This window comes from Spermophilus citellus (genome assembly GCF_964194105.1).
Source record: "Spermophilus citellus genome assembly, chromosome: 11".
Lineage (NCBI taxonomy): Eukaryota > Metazoa > Chordata > Mammalia > Rodentia > Sciuridae > Spermophilus > Spermophilus citellus.
Window position 1 is genome coordinate 80,717,734 of NC_138192.1, and position 24,355 is coordinate 80,742,088.

The 24,355-nt window shown below is 39.0% G+C and overlaps 1 protein-coding gene across 1 annotated transcript in view; it reads right to left on the reverse strand.

The window, feature by feature from the left end:
* The window catches only part of PDE11A (phosphodiesterase 11A), a gene marked incomplete at both ends in the record, with an annotated part of 382,619 nt that overhangs the window by 27,490 nt on the left and 330,774 nt on the right, over window positions 1-24,355 (reverse strand). The window contains 4 exons of the mRNA XM_081261295.1: window positions 2,836-2,919; window positions 7,972-8,046; window positions 13,695-13,758; window positions 19,661-19,738. Coding sequence (XP_081117421.1) covers window positions 2,836-2,919; window positions 7,972-8,046; window positions 13,695-13,758; window positions 19,661-19,738 — 301 coding nt within the window. The remainder of the gene's footprint in view (window positions 1-2,835; window positions 2,920-7,971; window positions 8,047-13,694; window positions 13,759-19,660; window positions 19,739-24,355) is intronic.

Sequence of the window (24,355 nt, forward strand, 5' to 3'; positions counted from 1 at the left end):
CCCAGCAGGGGGATCTCACCTTAGTGCTCTCTCTCTCTCTCTCTCTGTATGTGTCTCTCTCTGTCTCTGTCTCTCTCTGACTCTATTTGTTTAAACTCTAGTGAGGTTTCTTATCACTCACACCTGTCGCCTTGGAGTCGAGGCTTTGGCCATTAGAAGGGACACCCCTTTGTCCCCCATGTACTATTCTGTGTCCTTTTGCCCTATCCCCTGGTCAACACAGCAAGACCAAATTGGATTCTTATGCTCTATATTTCAGACCATGTTATTTCAGCCTGATCACAGTTGGGATTCCTGACACTTCTCTGTTTGGCTTCTGTCCTCTCAGACTCTTTGGGTTCAAAACCTCAAACCAGTCTTTCAACACCAATTTGAATTTCCTCAGATGTTTTGGCTCAGTGGCCAGCATCACATAGGTGACTTTCCTTGCTTGACATTTCCTCAAGATTTTGTGTCTTCCCACTAATGTGATTTCTGCTTGGCGACTAATTCTAGCTCAACTCTGGAGCACCAACAGTTAATTTAAGATTATTGAACAGTGGGGAGAATATCCATTGTATGAGGTGGAACAAAATAGAGAGATTAAACTCTTGCTAGAGTTTCAGTTTGAGGGCTCTTGCACAAGGTAGTTTCAAGACCTTACAAAGAATTTACAAATGAAATTATGAAATTGAAAAAAATTATTAGTGATAAGGAATCTAAAAAGAGCAAGATTTTCACCGTCGCTAAATAAGAAGATAATGGTGGCAAGTACAAATATGAGCTTTTGTCAACACCTCCTTCATATTCCCCTTGAGAATGACATGCCTCTCCCCAGAGAGAGACAACAGCGGGAGACCCTTTCATCAAAGGCACAGTGAGACAGTTGAAAGGCCACTTCACCAAAATAAAGGTCAAGGATGAGCAGGACACATGCCTAACTTGGTAGCAATGTCACACTTATCCTTTCTATATGCTAATTTTCTGCAGATGTATCTATCCTCACAGATGAGTAAAGTAAAATAGATGTGAAAAATCAAGATATGTAATGTGAAGTGGTAATATTGCTCCTTAAACACTAGAAACTGCTATTTTCAGTTGAAATTCAAGTAACTTACTTTTTAACCTAGGGGTTGCAAAGTATTTACCACAACGTAAACGATAAACCCAAACAATTGTGAATCAAAAATGAAATAACATGGAAATGCACAAGAGAACCCTTTCCAGCATTTACTATATCTAATCACATAGGAAAAGTGTGTATGTTTCAAAGTAATTTTGCAAACTTAGCACCACATATACATAACTTCATCCTTCTAAACTTTACTGTCAGTAAATGAAATTTATTAATTGCAAGAATAATTCATTCATCCATTTGTTGCCTAAGTGTGCACAGGAAAATGCATAACATTAGAAAAATAATTCAGTGTGGGTAGTCAAGGTCAATTTAGCAAAGCAAGAGATACCTGACCCAACAGCTGTGGGCTTTACACATGGGGGCCTGGCTTATTCTGAGACATCAGGGGTAGGAGGAGCAGATGGGAAGAAAGAAAGCTGAGAAGCCACAGATAACAAAGTATACATCATTCTTGATTCATTTTGTCCAATCTTTCATTATTGAGTGAAAGAACATTATGTTCCATTTATAACTAAAATAATCAATTTCAGATTATTTTAAAACTGTTTTTGGTTGATTATATGCCAGCAGGCATTTAATGGATCATATAAAACAAGAAATGAATTCACTTTTGTTATTTATAATTATTGAAAAATTGCATTTCCATCTTTAAGACAATATTCTGATTTGTTTGTTTCCCGGGTACTGTGACAGGGTTCAGCAGTTCCTAAAAGTACTGAAAATGAAGTGGTAGATAAGTTTGAAACTTAATGGTTGTGAGGTCTTTAAAAAACAATACTGTGCTCTTAATGGAGTTACACAGAGTGAGAAACTAAAGAGGTTCTGCTTTCCCTGCATGTTTCTCGCTTTGAAGTTAGAAAAGCAGCTCAGTTTGATTGAGCTAGGTTGGGGGTAAAGAACTCGCCAGGTTTTACAGATGAAAGCAAATGCTTAGAAGTAGAATTAAAAGCCAATGTACACTAAACTGTTAGTGTTAACTGATGCCAGACCTAATCCATACTCAGAAAGCAGAGTGTAAACCATTCAAAGCTGACACTGGTCTCCTTGCCAGGAGCTGGTCTGCACTCCAGGCAGCAGACCTAGAAATCATTAGCTCATCTCCCTCAGAATTAACTGGGTGGGAGGTGTCGCCTGCATTGCAGAGAGAGGCAGTTTTTGAATACCACAGGGTTAGAGCAGAAAGCAGTTTCGGGAACCCTTGTGTCTCACATAATATTAATATGGGTTAAAAAAAATGTGTGTGTGTGTGTGTGTGTATTATGATTTCTATGGTCAAACATGTTTGAGAGATTTAGAATAAAGTATGTTTCTTTCCTGCAGGACTTCTCTTGAGTCTTCAATATATGGCTTCCATACATGCATGGGTATTTCCTCAGTTACCCAGGCCTGAGAGCCATTTTTGAAGAGATGATGATTTTTAGACCCTATTTGTGCTCCTTGGGGCATGGTTTGGGAAATGCTGAGATAAAATATTAGTATCCCTGCTTTATAGATGAGGAAGATAAGGCCCATGAAGATCACATCCTAGAGAGTGGTGGAAAGCTCAGCTCTCCAGCTTCCCAGTACCAACTCCTGGATGGGAACTCTGGGGAAAGACAAACTGCAGCAGAGTTTGCAGCAATGTAGATGCCCTGAAAGGATCTCCCTCAAACTAATGCCTCTAGAAGTGCCATTTCTGGCTCAGTCTGGACCAGCCCACCTCCCCAGGTCAAGATTACCTGATACAAAGGCATGCAGATGCTGTCAATCCACTCCAGTTGCAACCGAGGCAGCTCATCTTTCCGGTTCCGATCAAAAATAGCCTAGAACAGGGGAGGAGAGCCTTGCTTTATTACACTGGGGGTTTCACAGGTGCTTTGTCAGATGCTTCGCCACAATGGTCCAATTTTACCAACTGAACACTTCACAAACCACAATCAATCCTTATGCACACTCTTTTCTTTTATCTGTGATAAGAAATAAAGCATTTCCACCTCTTTTTTTATGAGATTTGTAAGCAAATTTATTTGAACTTTATAGCACGCAACTCCTTGGGGCCAGAATCTGTCTTCAGATATGGGTAGCTGCTACTGAATCAAGTCATCAGGTCACTGGGAATTAGGTACAAATCAAGGGGAAAAAGATGTATTTTATTGTCACAAAAATGAAGCAGGCTCTTATTTCTGTCGTGAGAATGCAGAATAGAATGGGATAAATTGGAAAAGACCATTTAAATCAATTTTATTTTAAATAGAAACCATTTATATTAATTTTTTAGGGTAATAATTGGTTCAACAATTGTATTTTTCAATAAGGTTCTGCCATTAATAGATTCCTAAGTCTTTATCCGTCATTGGATGGATGATGGTGGGAGGCACCCATTTGTTCTTCTTTCCCAGCCTTTAAACTTCATGAAGTTACAGTGTTTGATATAATTTAGGTGTACTAAGAAAAAGAATGACATATGTCTGTTGGGAAGACTAGATTAGGGGAATAATCGATTGGGATTGGAGAGTTAATGGTTTTTCTTGAAAAAACAATCAATTCTACTGTAGTGAGAATATCCCTCCCTTTTTCTTAAAGAAGGCCAGGGCCTAAGAAGCTCCCTTGTGCCCCTATTGGTCCATAAGACTATACTGCCTAGTTATAACTTGGCTTGCTTTATTGCCTTAGAGTAGGTGATGTCTGTCTTCTAGATACAGTGTGGATCCACATCATTTTGATACCCTTACAAGTTCTGAGGGCAGGTCCACACCATCTCTTGGTCCAGAGATGTTGGCAATGCCTGCATTCTTCAGATTCATGAATGACAGTGGGATTGGGTGAGGCAGAAATCAGTAGCTGCCAAATCTGAGGAAAATATCTGTACACTAGGGAGAAGATCCCTGACTCCCATAGCCTCTGCTCATACTTGTCTATCAGGAAAGAAGACTGGACTTTGGAAAGGACATGAAATATCCTGGACAAAGTGATAACTCTCGTGAGCAATGAGTCTTGGTCCAAAATGCTCCTATAAGAATATTCTCGGTCCCTTTTGTGTTACTGTAACAAAATATCCAAAGCTGGGCAGCTCCCTAAAGAAAACAGGTTTATTTAGCTCATAGTTCTAGAGGTTCAAGGACCCACATGTGATGAAGGCCTTTGTGCTGGCTGTCCTGAGGTAGCTCAGGGCATCACATGGCAAGAGACAAGGAATGCATGTATGTGTGTCCCTCTTTTCTTATAAAGCTAGCCTGGTTAAATCACAGGGGCTCACTAGGCTCCTAATCACCTCCCAAAGGCCCTGCCTTTAAACATTATAGTCCTTAAATTTCTATGGTCTTACACCTCACCATGGGACTAAATTTTAATGTGTGAAACTCTGGAGAACACATTCAAACCATACCCGAACCATGGCATTCTGTTTTATTTTCTCCATAGTTCTCTTTGCTATTAACTATTTGTTCATTTAGTTAGTTTCTGGTGAGTTTTATATACAAATACCTTTTTTTAAAATTCAGGGGTTTTAAGTATGCTCATATACGTGTGCAACTATCTTCACAACTTTAGAACATGTTCATCACCCCGACAGGAACCCCACACCAACAGAAGCATTGTCTCCCAGGTCCCAGACTTAGGAACCACAAATCTATTTCCTGTTTGAATTTGCCTATTCTGCACATTACATATAAATGGAATTGTATGATATGTGATCTTTTCTAACTGGCTTCTTTTATTTAGCATAGGGTTTTCAAGGAATATCTATGAAGCAGATATTAGTACATCATCTTTGGGGGGTCAAATAATATCAATTGTATGGATAAACCATGTTTTATTTATTCATTCATCAGTTAATGGACCTTTGAGTTGTTTCCACTTTTTGGCTGTTATAAATTAATGCTCCCATGTACATTCATTTGTAAATTTTTGTGTGGATGTATATTTTCATTTCTTTTGGTGATAAAACTAGATGTTGAATTTCAGGATCATATGGTAACTCTTGTTTCACTTTTTGGTAAAGTGTTCTTCAAAGCAGCTACACTATTTCACATTCCTACCAGCAATGAATGAAGTTCCACTTTCTGCACAACCTCATTGACACTTAGTATTGTCTGTCTTTTTTATTCTAGTTCTTTTAAGAGATATGAAGTGGTATTTTCAGGGGTTTCAATTTGCACTTTCCTAATGGCAAATGCTTTTGAGAATTTTTTTCATGTGCTTATTAGCCATTTATATATTTTCTTTGGAACTGTGTTTGTTCAGATCCTTTGCACATTTTAAAAATTGAACCATCTTTTTATTTTATTTTATTTTTAATATTTATTTTTTAGTTGTAGTTGGATGCAATACCTTTATTTATTTATTTATTTATTTATTTATTTATTTATTTTTATGTGGTGCTGGATAAAAATTGAACCCAGGGCCCCGCACATGCTAGGCAAGCGCTCTATTGCTGAGCCACAACTCCAGCCTTCTTTTTATTTTATGATTATTTTTTTAAGTTCTAAATACTAGGCCCATATCAGATATATGATTTATAAATAATATCTCCCATTTTGTAGATTGCCTTTTCAGTTCCTTTATAATATACTTTGATACAAAAACATTTTTAATTTTGATAAAGTCCAACTCAATATCTCTGGATCAACATCTCTGAAACTTATTATCTTTTGTCTCTTGTGCTTTTGGTATCATATTTAAGACACCACAGCTAAATTGAAACCAGAAGATTTATACCTATATCTCCTTCTAAGAGTTTTATTGTTTTAGCCCTTACATTTATGTTTGTGATCCAATTTATGTTTACTTTGGGTATGGTGAGAGGTAGGGCACCAACTTCATTCTTTTCCCCTGTGGATATCCAGTTGTCCTCAAACCATTTGTTGAAAAGACTATTTTCCTCCATTGGATTGTCCACTCATGTTGAAATCAATCGACTGTAACTGTAAAGGTTTATTTCTGGACTAGTCAGTTCTTAATCAAAAATGTTTGAGGAGAGAAAAATGAGTGTGAGGTGCCACATTGTCCTGTGCTTCCCCTTACAGCACTTTGCATCTTGTAATATAATTTTTCATGATTATTTAATGTCTATATTTTTTTACTAGTTGACAAGGTACTTGAAGGCAAGGAAGATTGCAGCTTGATGCTCATTGCTGCACATACAGTGCTTAGCTTCCTGCTCGACACATGAAAATGCTCAAACATATTTTATTCACTGACTCCCTGCTTCTAGTGTTGACCTCTGGCTGTGGTCCAGGATAGATTTTGTCTCTATAAAGTTATTGTGATGACTTCTGGGACCATGATACCTGAGGGAGCTTCAGGACAATTTTCTTCCTAGAAATGAGGAGATAGTTGGATGCAGCAGGTATCAACTCTGGGTGTATACACTTCCAGACACTTCTGGAAAGGGACTAGGGAGAGATTACTCTATCCCACAGGAGACAGTCATCAGTTGGACTAAGGAGTCTTTTGTGAGGACAGACTAGCATTTAGAGCCATGTTTCCACCACAAAATTAATTTCATTTATGTTTTCAGAAAATGCCTTACCTGAGCCTAGAGAAAGGCTCCTCAGTGTTGTGTCACTGCACCTGCCAGCTCACTGGTGCTGGTGATTTACTCATATTTTTTTTCATTTAATTAGATGACCTGTAGTATTACTATAGTGTAAATCTTTCAGTGTATGCCTCTGAAACACTTTTTAAAAGGAGAGAATAGTTTTTATTTTAAAGTAGATCTGTCACTGGGAGAGATTTGGATTGTATTAGGTTTTGATACAGAAATGTATACATCCTAACCAAATACTTTTAGTTTTATAATGAAATTTGGTGACACCACCAAAAAAGAATAAAGGGAATGTTTAGAATCCTGTATGACTAGACATTGATTTGAAAACTAATATATTTGGTGGGTGTTTTAATCTGTGTAGTCTTCTGACTTTTTCTGGGTAAGCAACTGGTTAAGAATAGTCACAGTGTGTTATATGGTGGAGTCTGACTCCAAGGTAATCAAGCCAGGAGATGGTTCTGCTGCTTTTTCTTGATTTAAAATGTCAGCAAAGAAAGGCATCTTAAAACTTCTAAAGATCTTAATTTACCTCCAAATGTTCAGGACTCTATTGATTTGAATGCTCAAAAACACATGCTAAATGATCGTCACATTCCTTGAACCTACTGTGCTGAGTTGCCAGGTTTTAAAATTCTTTGCACCTCTCTCAGAGTGGTCGGGTCTTATGTTTTTAGCTAATTATTCATCAGGAAGAAAGAGGCTGCCCGCTCTTTGAGGCTGTGATAGAGGTATTATGTCTCCTGCATCCTGACATGTATGAACAGCAGCATCCTGAGCCCATCGCAAGCTTTCTCAAATAATTGAATGGCTGAGTCCAACATAAATAGCACTGCATTCACCACAACCTAGTTCTCCAGGTGACACTCCCCATTTTGCAAACAAAGAGGAAAAAAAACAGGTTTGAAAAGATTTGCTTTGGGGATTTTGAAAGTTCAAAATTGGCAAATAAAATGTAGTTCCTCGAGGCTGGACGCTTCACTTTAATCTTTTGCTGTATTTCCATTCCAAAGTAGGCACATATGAAATGCCAGCATTGAGTTTTGAATTATTTGAATTTCACTCTGCACGTCCTCCCTCATGCCTGCTTTTCCCACTGTAGGTGCTCAGGAAATGCTTGTTAAGTAGCTCACTGCTCTTAATCAGAAACCTGGGAATAAAGTGTTTAGCATTTAAGTTTAATTAAAGTTTTAAACTTTCAGGAGTCCTTTCTTAAATCCCTTTCTTAAATCCCTTCTCAGTCTTTCCCATTGTCGAGCTGTGATTTGGAGTTATTTTTGGAAATGTCATTCAAAAGGGTAAGTACGTGACAATAGAAGGATGAGCTTACTGAAGGAGTGAGTTTGAGTTCTGATCTCTCCCGATCTCCTTGTTCAAAGAACTCACTGGTTACAAGTTCAGCCACCTGAAACACAGAAACATTTTAACTTATGAATAGTTTACCAGGAGACTAGGGAGTTATTTCTGGCTTATGTACATGGTGATTATCTTCAACACAATCAATTAAAAAGTTTGTGAGGAAGTCTTAACCTTCTGTGTTCAAAGGTATAACAGAATTTAATCAATGAAACTGATTTCCTTTTAATGAGGAGGACTTGTGCAGTATATTTTAGATGCATGCCAATAGATGATTAGGAAAAGTTCTTGTGTAGAAAAATGAAACTAATAATAATTTGTATCAATACTACAAGTTATTACATAATAATATAGCCAACTTTTTGTTGTTTCTACCTAGATTTTTTTACTGCGTTATTGTATACTTTAATCTTAGTCTGACTTTATCTTGCCAACACATAAACTCCCACCAATAATTGTGTGTGCATTCTAAAAGGGATACTCTGCCCCCTGCTTCCTACTGTAGCAATAAATCAAGAGGCAAAAATCAAGATTCCCATTTCATATCAGATTTTGAAAATATGTCAAGATATAGTTTGAAGAACATGGAATTTGGGCTGTCTGAATCTAAGAACTTAAAGTGTACATAGATTCATTGAAGTGTTAATTCATGGTACCAGCACAATGGTCCTTCTATCCCAAACCTCAGAGAACTACATTTTGGTGTGGAAGATTAACAGCCAAGCTAAAGAGATTAGTTTCTCTTCCCGAGACTGTACGACTCAGGATAGTTCAAGCACAGCAAACTGATACAACAGATAAGTGTTGGAAAAGTATTTTCAACAACACTGTGAGGTGCACTCAAGAAATCTCTGACAATCCTAAACAATCGATGGCAAGAACACCTGGATCCTCAATCTAGTTTTCCTCTATTCCAGGCCCTTATAAAGATCTGGCAAAGTTGAGCTGCGTTTAATTTTGTTCAAGTGTGCAAAATCAAGATAATTTACCTAATTGTATCTCATGAGATGGGACATAGATAAAACTCAAACACATCAGACACACACACACTTACACATATGCACACATGCAGAGATCCGAGGTAACAAGTAGGCACTAGCTATAAAGAAATTCAATATCCAGTAAATTTAGATTTGGAATATTCCCAACAGCATGATTGAGTCCCTTTCAAGAATTCAACTGCTTAAAAGAAGTTGGAAGTGACTCAAAACACATCGTCCTTCCCCAACCTTCGGCTATAGTCACTTCCCTTGTCCCTGCCTGTCCTCCAGGACTTGATTCACTTATGTCTGTTACAGTCTCTGCCACTACCTTTCACTTTAGGGCTCCAGGCCTCTCTCTTCTCTCTCTGGCATTGCCTTTAAAGAAATGATCCCCTTAGGGTCTGGCCTCATCAATCCAGTTCCCAGAATGCCCCTCAGCCCGAAGCTGGGTCTTTTGCATTAGGAAATGTAAATGTGCACATGGCATACCAAGGTGGGAGTCCTGCACAGGTCCATAGCCCCTGGGAAGTAAAGAAATGAAGAAATGAAGACAAAATCCTATCCTTACTCTTTCTAAAGTGGTCCTGTTCACTCCTCTGTGCTTCTTTCATAGATTAACTTGTACCACTGCTTTGTTTGTACTTAAAAACCCAATCAGGAACATTAAGTGGCTCCTGATTGAATTTTTTATTAAAGAAGGAAATTGAGATGCTAATCAGGCCTTGAGGGATCACAGGGGAAACCCACATGCTTAGTTAGAGTCATGCTTCTGAGGAAGGATTAATAGAATAAACACCACAACTTTAAAAAATGAAAAGGAATATTTAAAAAAATCCAATCCCAAATCTAAGAAGTTAGAAATACATTTGTATTTTATAGAAGGTTCTATTCTTCTGTTCAAATGTTAATATCGAGAAGTGAGAATAGTTTTTAAAAATATCTGAACCCATTCAATCTGAGGCAAACATGAATGACATTTGCAGCTTAGAACCACAATAAGATTTCTGATGGAAACATCTGCAAAAACATGGTTTCATGTATTGTCTCCCTGAATTTTGTTTCTGCACTTATTGGCAGAACTTCATATCCTAAAAATAAAATAATGTTTATGGCAGTGACTAAGAAGGCCACCCGTGAGCGGCCACTATTGACCTAAAATAACAATGCAGAAATTGTGTTCCTCTTAGTGAGTCTCTAAGCAACGTAGTGAGACTCTGTTTCAAAATTTAAAAAAAATAATAAAAATAAAAAGGGCTGGGGATGTAGCTCTGTAGCTCAGTGACAGAGTGCCTCTGGGTTCAATCCCTAGTTAAAGAAAGAAAGGAAGGAAGGAAGGAAAGAAGGAAGGTAGGAGGGAGAGAAAGAAGAGAAAGAGAAAAAAAGAAATTTTGTTCCTTCCCTCCAACTCTGCCACATCACTTTTTGTTCCACGTGGGCTATTGCTTCCTCAGCTCTTGTGTTCTTGGCATATTTCACTGGGTTTTCCAAAGGCCCTGGCACTTCATACCTCAGCCCACTCAGTTTTCAGTCTTCTCTATTTTTGTGAGAAACTTCCCCCCTATCTTCACCTCTCCACCTCTTCCCTCTTATGGCAGCCAGATAGTACTACACTTTCCTCACTTACCTCTTCTCTGCAGTCTATTCTCAAGTTCAATCTTCCCACACAGTAGGTAGAAATGTTGAGATGCTACCAATTACACAGATTCTTCACAGTTACCCTGCTTTATGTGGCTTTTTTCATGTCCCAATGAAATTAAAACCAGAACTTAAGGTATGCTTTAAATGGGAAAGGTACACTAAGACTCAGTTTCACAATAAGAATCCAATTAAAAATAGGGCCAGAACATCTATACTTTAAAATTCTGAATGAACTAGGGGATACACAACAGAACTGGACAAAAATGTCTCAAAGAAATAATTTAACATGGTTCTCTCACTGAAACCTGTGAGGCCCAAAGTACTAGGGATTAAATCACAAGAGAGAAAGAAAAGTCTATTTACTATATTTCTTTATTCCTCCATATTATAAGGAAGTGAAAAAAAAACACACCTAAAATGTTTCTATGAAAAAGAGCTCTGTATATGGTTATTGGCAAATGGAAATAATTAGAATAAAATATATATATAGGAAGCTGACTAAATGTTTGAGAGAACTTTAATGCCAAAGCATCCCTGATCTTGTGTTTATGTAGAAAGTCTTGGACCCTCAGCCATCTTTGGGTGAGAAACAGGGTGAGAAAAGCTGCCTGACCTGCAGATAAGAATCACTTCCCAGAGTATGGAAAACAATTAACTGGACAGCATCTCCCAGCCCATTAGCATGAGGACAACCCTCATGAAGAATGCCCCATGGGGTTTGGGATTTGCCATGAACATTGACTTCCAAATGAGGCTCATAGCTTCCTTTTCTGAATGGGAGTGTGTGATGAGTATTTTGTGTTTGGAGTGGATGTTAGCCACTGTATCTGGGCATATGTAAGTGTTTAATTTTCCTTCATACATTTTGTAGAGGTGAGCACATATTACTCAGAGATTCTGGACTTGGAGTTTGATGCCATGACTAATGGGATGCAGCTTTTCTTGGGAAGAGGATGAGTACATTTTGTTTTCAAGAAGGAGAGTGAGTTATGTTTTCAGTGATTATAAGGGCAGACTGCGGCAGTTCTGCTTTTACCAGCTATACTGGCTTTCTGATTGCTGGACACATTGAAGGATGTCGAGTGGGGTTATGTGAGCTGTTGAGGCCACTCAATTGTTGAAGAAGAAAGCATTTAACTAGCAGAGAAAGATCCTCCCAGGGTTTCTCTAGAATGATCCGGATAGAGGCTGCTCCATCAGCCCAGTCTGGATGAGGACAAAGAGGTGCCAACCAACTCTGGATACACATGTTCATGAGCACTTTGTTGAGATTTTTGGGCTTAGTGATAACATAGTCAATTCTGTAGACACATTTGTATCACTGAAAATTGCTGAGTGATGCATCATGTGTAGGAAAGCAAAAACATGATGGATCATGAAGGATGGGAGCTTAATCTACTAGACTCTATTCCCTGTCCACCACCTACTACTGGAGGACCTCAGACTACTTATCCTTTTTAAATCGCATCTTTCCCATTTGTGAAATGATGATAATAACTGGATTTATTTCTTAAAGTCGCCAAACGATACCATACACTTGGTGGCTAAGTCAACAGAAATTTAATCTCTCATAGTTCTGGGGGCCAGGAGTTCTTCATAAGCTCACTGAGCAGAAATTGAGGTGTTGGCAGGGCTGTGCTCCCTCTGAGGCTCTAAGAGAACATCTGTTCCTTCTCTTCAGTTTCAGGGGCTACCAGCTTTCCTTGGCTTGTGGTCACAAAGTTCCAATTTCAGCCTTGCCTTCATATTGCTGTGTCCTCTTCTGAATGTGTGATCTCCTTTGCTGTCTCTTATAAGGAGACTTGGGAAAAGCTGAATATCCAGGGTAATCTCAACCCAGGAAGGATCTCACATCCTTATTTTAATCACATCTGCAAAGATACCTTTTCCTCATAAAGTAATGTTTACAGGTTTCAGGGGTTAGGACTTGATATCTCTGTGTGGACATTATTCAGCCTACTACAATCATTCTATGTATCTTAAAGGGGATTTAAAGAATAAAGTTATTTATTGATATATGAATGTATCTTATTTCCCTAAAATGTTAAGTCTTAAGATACTAAGCTACTATTTTGTACCCCACAGTCCAATTAACTTAAACTTAAACTTTGAAAAACATGCCTATAGGCCAGATGCAATGGCACACATCTGTAATCCCAACATCTTGGGAGGCTAAAGCAGGAGGACTGTGAGTTCAAAGCCAGCCTCAGCAACTTTATGAGGGCCTCAGCTACTTAGCAAGACCCTGTCTCAAAATAAAACTTAAAAAAAAAGGGACCAGGGATGTGGCTCAGTGGTTAAGTGCTGGGTTCAATCCATAGTACCAAGAAAAGAAAGGAGAAAAACAAAAGCAAAAAACCTATAATCTCAGCACTTGCAAGGCTAAAGTGGGAGAATTACTTTAGCCCAGGAGTTTGAGACCAACCTGGGCAACATAGTAAAACCTTGTCTCAGTAAATAAATAAATAAATATTGAAATAAAACCAAGGAAAAGCACTTAAAGTGCTATTAACCCCTAAATAATATCAGTAATCAAGAATCTTGAGTTGGGTAGTTACTTGATGGAAAACTATTGCTGCTATAAAACCAATGTTTATTCAGGGACAGAAAACAGATGGGTATAAAGGCATGGCCTTTTGGGTACAAATCAAATCGAACACTGCATACTTTGACCGTGAAGTCCTTTGATATATAAATAGTATTTGAAAAGAAAAATAGAGTTTCCTTTTCACCCACCGCTCTTTTTTTTTTTTTTTCAGATGTGAAAACAGGCCTATTCAAAAACATTATCTTTGAATGCTTGTCTTAAGATGTGGTCAAGGTGCTATTCCAATTTAGCATGTTACAAAAAAGAGATGGAAATAGTATTGCTCAGTAGAAGCACAATGAAGAAAAGGTTTTGTGATAAACAGCAGTGCAACTGATTCTGCTGCTGCTTTTTACACCATGTTAATAATACTGATGCAAATTGACTAGGGTTTCAGTGCCTGGCAGTCAGGGGCTCTGGGAATATCTCCCCCACCCCACCCCCCACCAGTCCCTCCTCTGCTGAGCCCTGCCATTAATCACCACTTGCCTGTCTGGAGATCTCCCACGGTTTGGTCACGGCTCCAAGGTCACAGGCTGTCATTAACATTGATCTGAAAAACAGAACCAAACAAAACGGCCTGAATAATCTTTTGTTGCATTCCTAAACAAACCCGTCCTAGATACATAAATAAATAAAATGGAAAGGAGGCCAGCTCACATCTTCTTTCCCTCAACAAGGGGCAGCCCTGTTTATAGTCCCTGCTGTTCAGCATTTCTATCATGAGGCCACACTGCTTAGGAAGACAAAGCTCTCACACATTCTCCTGTGGCCCTTTTGTTTTGTCTGCAGCAAATCAAGGAAAGCTACTTGCTCTCTACCTGAGCTAAGCAAGCTCTTGAAAATAATTTATAATAGATCATTTTTTTAAAAAATGATAAGCAGGGGAATCTGTATGTAACAGTATATACATTCCAGTATGTACATTACAAACTCATCCCTGATGGAAGGGAATGGAAGAAAACCCATACCAAAGAGAAGAGGCACATGCCACATAAGTGCTCCTTCATTTTCATGGGCTCCATGGAACCAGGATTTATGAGGGAGAGCCTCGCCATTTCACTCCGGTTTACTACCTGGCTCCCATCATGTTTTATAAGCATTATGAAGAACCACACTCAGCTCCAGCTTTCCTTGATTTGAGCACATAAGAAAGCACAGGAGGGGCTGGGGATGTGGCTCAAGTGGTAGCGCGCTCGCCTGGCATGCGTGCGGCCCGGGTTCGATCCTCAGCACCACATACCAACAAAGATGTTGTGTCTGCCAAGAACTAAAAAATAAATATTAAAAATTCTCTCTCTCTCTCTCTCTAGAGAGAGAAAATTCTCTCTCCTCTCTCTCAAAAAAAAAAAAAAAAAAGAAAGAAAGCACAGGAATGCTTTGAATGAGAATTTCAAGGGGCAGATTTATCTAGGATTCATAGCGAACCATGGAAACATGGGAACAATTCAAATTGTGGATAGTTCTAGTGCTTATCATTTGATGTGGTAGGTGGCAGGGGGAGCACATTCCTTGTCCCAGATCTGTTTTCTTTGGGCTAAAACCAGCAGCATGTGATGAAAAGTAAGACAGGATTTGAGCTGGGAAATCACATTTTGGCTGATGGCTTTGGGAAGAAAGGCTGTGTTGTTAGGGGTCAGAGGCCTGTCTTGCTCCCAGGGTTAACATTTTATACCACTCTTCATCCCAGTGCCTTGGAAACAGGTCTGCTGCCCAGATGGCAGAGGGCCTCCAAGGTAGGGGAGGTTTATGTAACTTCCCCAGGAACCCCCTCCAGGGAACCAGGCAGGGCACAGATGACAATAGGCCATTCAAGGCACAAGCTAACTGCACCAGTATCCACAGCCCTCTGGGACCGGAGCAGCACTTAGGAAGCATGGAATTCCCAACACCCCCAAGCATTATGCAAAGGAAGACATACCAATCCAGTCTTCATTTTTTAATTTTCTCTAAGGAGCGTTTCTAAAATGCTCCCCATGTGCCTACTTCTGTACTAGATGCTTTCTTTTCTAACTAACTACTAACTTGTAGCTAAATGAATTCTCATTACAACCCTCAGGGTTATTATTCTTATTTTCAAATAAGTAAAGAGATGCATGAAGAGATTTAAGTAATTTTCCCAAGGTGAGTAAAACCTTCAGGATTTTCTGTTTACCACGACTGCCAGACCCCCTCCCAGCACTCCAATGTTTCTCATTTCAGGTTCTTTCAAACCCAAGGGGACAAGACTTTGGATAATGCATCAGACTTTGTCGTCTCTTGGATAGGAAATAATCTCTTGAGGGGGTCTACTTACATCACAACTTGAGATTTAGGTTATGTTTGATTAAGCATTTGAAACATACTTCTCAAATTCATATTGCCTTAATCAGTTGATCAATACATATCTTGAGTATCTGCTAGGTGCTCAGATGATGATAATTCTAATAGCTAGGATTTATTGAACAGCCACTTCTGGGTGACTGGCATAATTTCTATATGATGCAAGGATACTATTATTATCTCCATTATAGAGATTAAAAAATTATGGCTCAAAAAGGTGAAGTAACTTTCCCAATGTTAGACAGCTAGAGAGTCAAAGCTAGGATTGGAATCCACAAGGTCTGATGAGGAATAGAAATGGAATAGAAAGTCTCTCTCGAGGAGGAAGAAGCTGGGAGGTAGGATAGGAGGAGTGGCTAAAACTTTTACCCAATTGGCAGTGGAAAGTCAATCAAGGTTGGGACAGACTTTATTAGGCCTTTAGGGAGAAAACTTAAGATGTGAAGACAGTTTGAAGAAAGAGAGTGACAGGAGGGAGAGTAGCTAAAAACATCAATGGGTAAGAACCTAGGAGGAAGGTCAAGGAGAGTGGAAATGAAAGGACAGGTGGAAGATTATGAAGGAAGAACTGAAGGACATGAGTGCATGGTTTTATCTCATTTTTTGGATCCTGTATCAGAAGTTAAAGTTAAAATTATGTTGAAGTTAAAATTAAAGTTAAAATTCCTTTCTACAGTAACAGGGCAGGGAGCGAGTTTGCATCAACTGTTAAATTGTAGTTCAATTTACAGTGAAGTTGTGTCAATCTGTTTAGTGCAATTGATTGAATGGTCTGCAAGAATGAGGGTACAACTGTCCCTGTTCTAAGTAGGGTGGGAAAACCCAGCGTCTCTGTTGCTCTCAGCAGATCATTTTCAACACATCTTTCCTCTGTATGCCAAAATTATTTCAATAATAATCTAGTGATAATTATCTTCTTGATTAGTTCTGTAGTTAAAAACAATCAGCAATGTAAAAAAGAAGAAACTTTAATTTTAAAGATATACTCAAATTCAGCGAAAGATTTCACGTAGGAACTGAAATTTGCACTCACCACATAAAAATATTATACCTAGCAGTCTGCACCCCATTTCACTGTTTTAAATTTTAAACAAATAAAACCCACAAATGGTCACACATACACACACACACACACTCAATGGTGGAACAGAAAGAAGGCAAGTCATGCTTCATCTTTCCCACCGCAGTGCTGTCACTGTTTATTCAGCACACACTGAGTCAAAATCAGGAACGTGAAGTTCCACGAGGTTGGAGGCACAAACCACACCCAGAGCAAGTTCAAAAGGTCCTAGAGAGGACCTTACTCTTGAAAGCATGTAGCTGGGCCACCTGTGTCAGGACCAACTGTTTGCTCAGGTATTCTTGGATTTAGCTTATAATTTATGTATAATAAAAGGATAAGTAATAAATGTGCTAATTTGAAGCTTTCATATCAATGGTTTTGATCTTTATTAGTAACCTCAGCAATTTTTTAGAATTTATACAAGCAAAGATTTTCTTCAGGAAGAAGAAGTTCATCATTGACTTCGTTCAGAACTGTTGGCATATGGCGATGATGAAAAGCAAACTGATTTTTGGTTGGCTTTATTACTATCTTAAAGTTCTCTATAGATAGAGATTTGGCAGAGCCCCACTGTTGGGGATCCATGATCAGGATCTAACCATGTGATGAGGGAATGAGGGCATGAAAACACCTCCATGTTATATATTGTGCTTCCAAATAAGATATTTTTAGCATAATTTTAATAAAAAAAATCTTTGTATAATTAGAAAATAAGAAAAAAATCACAACAATTGGTGATAAACTTAATTTGATTTGTGAGATGTTGTTTTTCATTTGGATAGCATTTGAAATGAAGCATTAAAATAGATTTAGAACAAGAATTTAATTAAAAGTAATTCTGCAAAGACATTTGCCCAGTTACTATCTATTCAACTTCAGATAGGCACTACCCTATTCCTGAGGGGGTTCTGGTCGAAAAATGTTTGAAAACTTCTGCAGGAAAACATCTAACATCCAGATGGAGATGAGCACTGAATGAGCACTGGAATTTTAGGAATGAAGCTCAGAAGAGAGAGAGGGGGCCCGAGAAACAAGCTGGGGGTCATTTGGGAAGATGGTCATTGAAACCAGGAGGACGCTGAGGAACAAGAGGAGAGAATCAAAGATAGGTCCTTAGGGGACCTTAGGGGACCTTAGATACCTTTAGCAGTTGGTGGGGGAGGAAGAAGGGCTAGCAAAGGACAAAGGGGAGGGAAGAGAAGGGCAAAGGGGAAGGGAGAGTCAGCATGGTTTTGCAGAATCTAAAGTTGGAGAGAGATTTAAGAGGACAACTCAATTAGGGGCTATGAAGAGATAAAGCCAACTGAAGAGAACAAAGACTAGAAAATTTGATACCGGGAGGTGTTTGGTGACTTTGAAAGGAGAAGAATCATGTGTCACAGACTTAATTCCTCTATAGAGGAATGGCTAGATACTGTGGTATCTCCAAATTTTGGAATATATGTCACAGTAAAAGACAATTGAGGTAAAGACATGGAAAGAATTAGGCGGTACATGGTTAAATGAAAAAGCAAGTTCAGATTGGTATGCAAATATATGATCTATGTTAACGTGAACAAAAACAAATTCACACTGAACAATATTTTCCCCTAAGGGTATACAAATATATGAATGCTTTGGAAACGGTCTGGAAAGATACAACAAATTGATAACAAAATTTAGCTGTGTAACCAGTACAGGAATTGGATATGGAGCTCAAAGGAGATTGGGGGTTGTAACTGTAATGATTTAGCTTATTACAAAAAAAAATGTATTCATATAACTACTTGTGGAATTTAAAAAATCACATAAAAAGAAATAAATTCCCTTTCAAGGAATTGTGCCAGCGAAGAGTGAGAAATTAAGATGGGACCTGGAGAAGGGGCAGGCTTTACAGATGATGTTTCTCTAGAGGAGGCAAAAGTATATGTTCAGATGTAGAGAGGTCAGAGACAGAACTAGATTTTGAAAATGGAAGCCAAAGTCAAGAAATGGTGCTTCAAGGCTGATGGTGTGGGATTGGGGAAGTGGAGACAATGGAATTAGTAGTGGGGTGCTTCCCCCACGCCTGGAAAGGACATTGAAGAGTCCGTAAAGCTGACACAAAGAGGGTTGGGGTTGTGACTCACTGGTAAGTGCTTGCCTAACACGTGTGAGGTACCACATAAAAATAAATAAATAAAATAAAGACATTGTGTCCATCAACAACTAAAAAAAAAGTAGAGAGAAGGAAAATGCAGGGCCCTTTGGTGAAAACTCAGGAGACAATGACAAGATGACAGCTGCGGGGTGGGGTGGGTGGAGCCCTGTGCTCCTGAGCTGCTGGCAGAGGTCTTCTGTAACAGACAAGGGGCTGTGACAGGAAGCCTGCTCCAGTCCAGTGATTGCCTGTTTATGCACAGTGTGTCCTAATGTCGCCTCTCAGGCTTCCTCAGTGAAATCCAGTAGTATGAAAAGGAGGAGCCACAGAAGGTCTATGGAGGTGAGGCGGAGTCAGTGGAAGGATGGGGTTGAGTAGAGGAAAGGTACCTAACTACCTGGAGGGGCTGTGGACACTGCAGTGTAACAATGGTTTGCTGCTACCCTTCCTGAACACCTGGGAAGAGGTCTCCTGCAGCTTAGCTTCCTATCTCCAGGCCCATCCACACACCACTCAGGTGGTTCTGATTGGTTTCTATCCACAATGCCTATGGGCTCTAAAGAAAAACCAAATTAGCTCTCCATTTTTCTTTGTGTTGGATGACTCTGCTTTCTAAGCCTCACAAATCCCTTGCTTCTCTACTTGTACCCCTTCACACCCCCCCCCCCCCCAGGAAAAAGTAAAAATGATGGCTTGTTGAAGCTGAACTAATTCCAACATTATTTTCTAATTTTGGAGGGAGATCAATGGAGAGAAGGCAAAAAATAAATTGTAAGACAAAAAGATACATTTTTTATCTTATCTCTAGTTATTTAACTAATCTCAGAATGTTTTGAATGTAAGCTAAGATTCGTTATTTTAAAAATCACTTATATGCTCTTAGTGCTGTCAGAAAACTGTGACTAAATGTTCAACTAATGAAAAAACACATAAACATGAGCTTTTTCTTACCGAAATATATCACGATGGTTTTTGATGCTCCAATCATATTCTCCTTTACTGACAAGTTCAAAGAATTCAGTTCTCCTCCTGCAGGAAAATCAAATGAAGAAAGGGGGAAAAAACGGCTGGAATGAAATTTCTCAGTCTGTGGGGTGACATAAACACATTTATGGGGAAAATATAAGACCAACTGAACCAAGTAACTTAATATTTGAAATCATGAGGCTAAAGCACTATCAAAATAAATCATCTTTTAAAAAAATGTTGAGGCTTCAAGAAAAAGTCACAATCATTTCTGAATGTATTTACAACAGAGAAGATTATAGGGCCATAAAACAGAAAACAATGTTACTGCATTTAGGATTATATGCTAGGAAGCCCTCAGACACTTTGTGAAAGTCAGAGAAGGGATGCAAGGACAAATAAAAACAGGAACAGTCTGGAATGTTTTCTATCATTCAGCACAGAATTGAGCTTGCATGATGAACCAAGATAAGATAAACTCCCTGGTAGTAAATTTAAGACAAATATTTGTTTTCCAGGTTAGAAAATAACTATTTCACTACTTTAGTGCTTAAACACATAGGCTATGGGTTCAGAAAGTAACTGTGTTAAACAGTGGCTCAGTCACCCACATGTTGTGCAACTTTGGGAAGTTACTTAAACCCTCTGAGCCTCATTCCCTAATATCTGATATGGGGACTATATCTGCTAATTCATGGAGTTATGCAAGGATTAAATGAGATGACCCATGCAAAGTATTTAGCACCATGTCAGAAGGTTTTCAATGTTCAACACACAGGCGACTCCCACGTGCCATGGATCTGGAGACATGCAGATAAGGAAAATACAAGGAACATCTTAAAATTGTGAAAATAGGGTGTCTTATTCCTATTTCCAAAAGTTCTTTAATCTAGTTATATGAGTTATATATCCTTTTTTTCCTAGTGAAAAATGAAAAAAAAAAGAGCTCATCACCATTTTAAGAATCACGTCCCAAGTTTTCACCCTTTTTGCATTTCCCAAAGAGACAGCATTTAAAGGATCACCACGCTCCATCTTCCAAACCACATCCCACACAAAGTACTATCTGAAGAGCTGCTCCCAGTAAGGAAGCCCTCGCCCAGTAGGTATGAGCACCCTTTAGAAAGCACTGGAAATACTGAGGTATAAAAGCCTGTTTAACCTTGTTAAACTGTGGAATTCCACGTAGTACTGATGTTTTAAGGAATAAGTATATTATTGAAAATACTACCACAACATACCCCCCATTCATTTATGGTGGCAATCAGAATAGGATCTGAGAAACTTAGTCCTTGTATTTGGAAGGACAAAGGACACAATTCTGAGAACCACCAGCTCCCCTGTGTCTGGCCTGGTGCACACATCACCAACTGACCCTCTCTGGCTCTCTGCTCATTGGTCAGACTGACTCGTCAACTTACCTGAAAGGGGTCAGGTCAGGAAGACAAATGTGTAGTTAGCTCACTTCTTCATCCAACACACAGACAGGTCTTGGACCTATCCCTTCAAGTGGATGCAGGCCCAGGACACACAAAAGCATGGAACAATGTCCAAGAGAACCCCGTGGTTGTCAGCAGAGATGGCAGGGTACAGTAACATGAAAGGATCAAACAACCCCCTCCTCTTTAGGTGGACGAGAGTGTGCGGACCTTTTTTTGTAAACTACCATTTTCTTCATTTGGCCCACTTCCTCCTTAATGACCATGATATCTTTGTTACATCACCACCACTGACTGTGAACTGAAATAGGAAGGGAGGCAGAGGAGTGGGAAGTGCCAGGGTTTGGGTTCACATTGACTTGGGCCTGATGCTGACTGTCACTTACTGTCAGATTCTGAGTAAGTAACTCTGCTGAATCTCAGTGTCTAGTTTTGTGGTAAGATTTTTACGCAAGTCCTCTGCTAAGTGTTCAGCACTGGTAGATAGTCAACACCCCACAGCCATGGTTAATATGAAAATATAGTAATACATAATATTGCTGCCAATAATAATATACACAGTGGGCAAATAGGGCTACCTGGAAATGAAAGAGTTTATTAGTCCTCCACTCTCACTGAATAGAAAGTAGTCTTTTTAAAATTTTTGTGAAGCAGAAAGTTGAGTTCAACAAATATTTACTGAACATATTCTCTGTGCCAAGACTTTTCTAGGATTTATGGGCACAAGACATGGGTGATACCTTTAAGGATCTTTGAGGTTGGCCAGGGCAATTGTCAGGTAATTCCCTCTTCAGATGTGATGCTAATGATATTGGGACTAAAGTGAGGTGACGGTACCATGGGCACAAAACTTAAGTGGGTGCTCAAAGGCTCAGCAAATGAGATAAATAATGTTTTAATGCAGTATTCAAGAAATAAAAACCAAATACAAAATTCATGATGAACAAACTAACAAAATACTAAATGAAGACAAAATCTGAGCAGGGAGCCAGCCACAGAACGCACACCTATAATCCCAGCCACTCGGGAGGCTGAGGCAGGAGGATCACAAATTCAAAGCTAGTCTCAGCAAACTTAGGTTGTTGTTGTTGTTGTTGTTTTTTAAACAAAACAAAACAAAACAAAAGACAGGATCTGACCTTTTACTCATACAATCCACATCACTTGCCTCACCCAAGTCCTGGGCTTGATGAAGCTAACATTTATAGGCTCCTTTCTATGCAGACTTCCTGGGTTCTGTCACTTACTACCCACATGACTGACCTTGAGATGGTCTCACTGGGCTTCAGTTTTCTTATTCATAGAGAGTAATAATGAGATCTATCTTGAATGGTTGGTGGGAGGACTAAATTAAATGTTTATATAAAACATGTGGCAGAGTGCTTGGCAAAAGTAGGTGCTCAGGAAGGACCATTATAGTTCTTAAGCTCAGAAGGGCTGAGTACCTGGCCCCAGGTCTCACAGCTGATGAGCGGCAAGACTGGGATACAAATGCAACCTGCTGGAATACCAGCTGCTCTAAACAGTTGAGAGAGGCCCAGGGTGTCAAAGGGGTACAGAAAAAGGCACTTAGCTTGGAGTGTCTGGAGGATCATGAAAGCTTTCTGGAAGTCATCATCCTTGTCATCCTATGCACGTCAACCTACGAGTTATTCCAAGAAATTGCCAGAATGCAAGCTTCACAAGGACAGGGGCCTGGCCCATTTTTGTTCACTCCTATAAATGCCATGCCAGGAACAGTTCCTGACATGTAGCAGGAGATCAGTAAATATGTGTGAAATTGATGACAGAATTAAAATGATTATCTCAGAGAGCTATTCATTTTTTAAAATAATTCTTTTTTATTTATTTATTTTTTTTATTGATTATTTATCGCATTACATAGTTCATGATATATCATCTTTCATACATTAGACTCAAATTGTGCTTTGAACTCCCATTTTCACCCCAAATACAGATTGCAGAATCACATCTGTTACATATTCGCATTTTTACATAATGCCATATTAGTGACTGTTGTATTCTGCTACCTTTCCTATCCCCTACTATCCCCCCTCCCCTCCCCTCCCCTCCCATCTTCCCTCTCTACCTCCCCTGCTGTTGTTCAATTCTCTCCCTTTTTTTTCCCTCCCCCTTGCCCCTCATAACCTCTTATAATTCTATGTATCATTGAAGGTCTCCTACTATTTCCATGTGCTTTCCCTTCTCTCTCCGTTTCTCTCCCCCCATTCGTCTTTGTTTACTGTAGTCTTTTCCTCATGCTCTTTCTTCCTGTTCTGTTCTTAGTTGTTCTCTTTATATCAAAGCAGACATTTGGCATTTGTTTTTTAGGGCTTGGCTAGCTTCGCTTAGCATAATCTGCTCTAATGCCATCCATTTCCCTGCAAATTCTATGATTTTGTCATTTCTTAGTGCTGCATAATACTCCATTGTGTATAGATGCCACATTTTTTTTTATCCATTCATCAATTGAAGGGCATCTAGGTTGGTTCCACAGTCTAGCTATTGTGAATTGTGCCGCTATAATCATTGATGCAGCCGTATCCCTATAGTGCGCTCTTTATAATTCTTTAGCCACTGATTTTACTTAGATTCTAATTGTTCTAGGGGCTTTCTACATGCCATTTGGAGAGACTCAGGTTTGAAAATAATGTAAAATATGTTCAGGGAAAGTCTTGTCAGATTCTTGCAGACAAGATTCTAGCTGGAACCATAGCAACCTGCATGAAATATGAACACAATTCCCATTCAATCTTTGACCTACCTTCTACTATTGTTATGTCTGCAGGTAGTGTGTTCAACATATGGGTCATAACATCTTTGGTGCAAAGCAGGGTCATACTGCCTAGTGATCAACTCATTACAGAAAACAAATTCCTTTTTAAAAAAAAATCATATCTCTAACATGACAACTGAATAGCATCATAAGAATTAATTCCCCAGTGTTGGAAATTTTTATAGCTAGAATTTCTGGTATGAAATTCCTAAACAAACTAAACTCATAATTAGTCATGGCTTTCCACATGACATTAACAAAAAATTGGATTCTATCACATCAGGAAAGAAGAGAACATTCATTACCCCTAGAGGATGGTAGGTAAAGAAGGGGAGGGAGAAATCACTTCATAAAACATAAAAATGAGGCATATTAATGTGGACTTTCCCTCCATTGCCAAAGTGTGGCTATTTCATGACAGGTCTTCCAAGGTTTGGCTATGACCTCAGAAGATAAAGGGAGTAT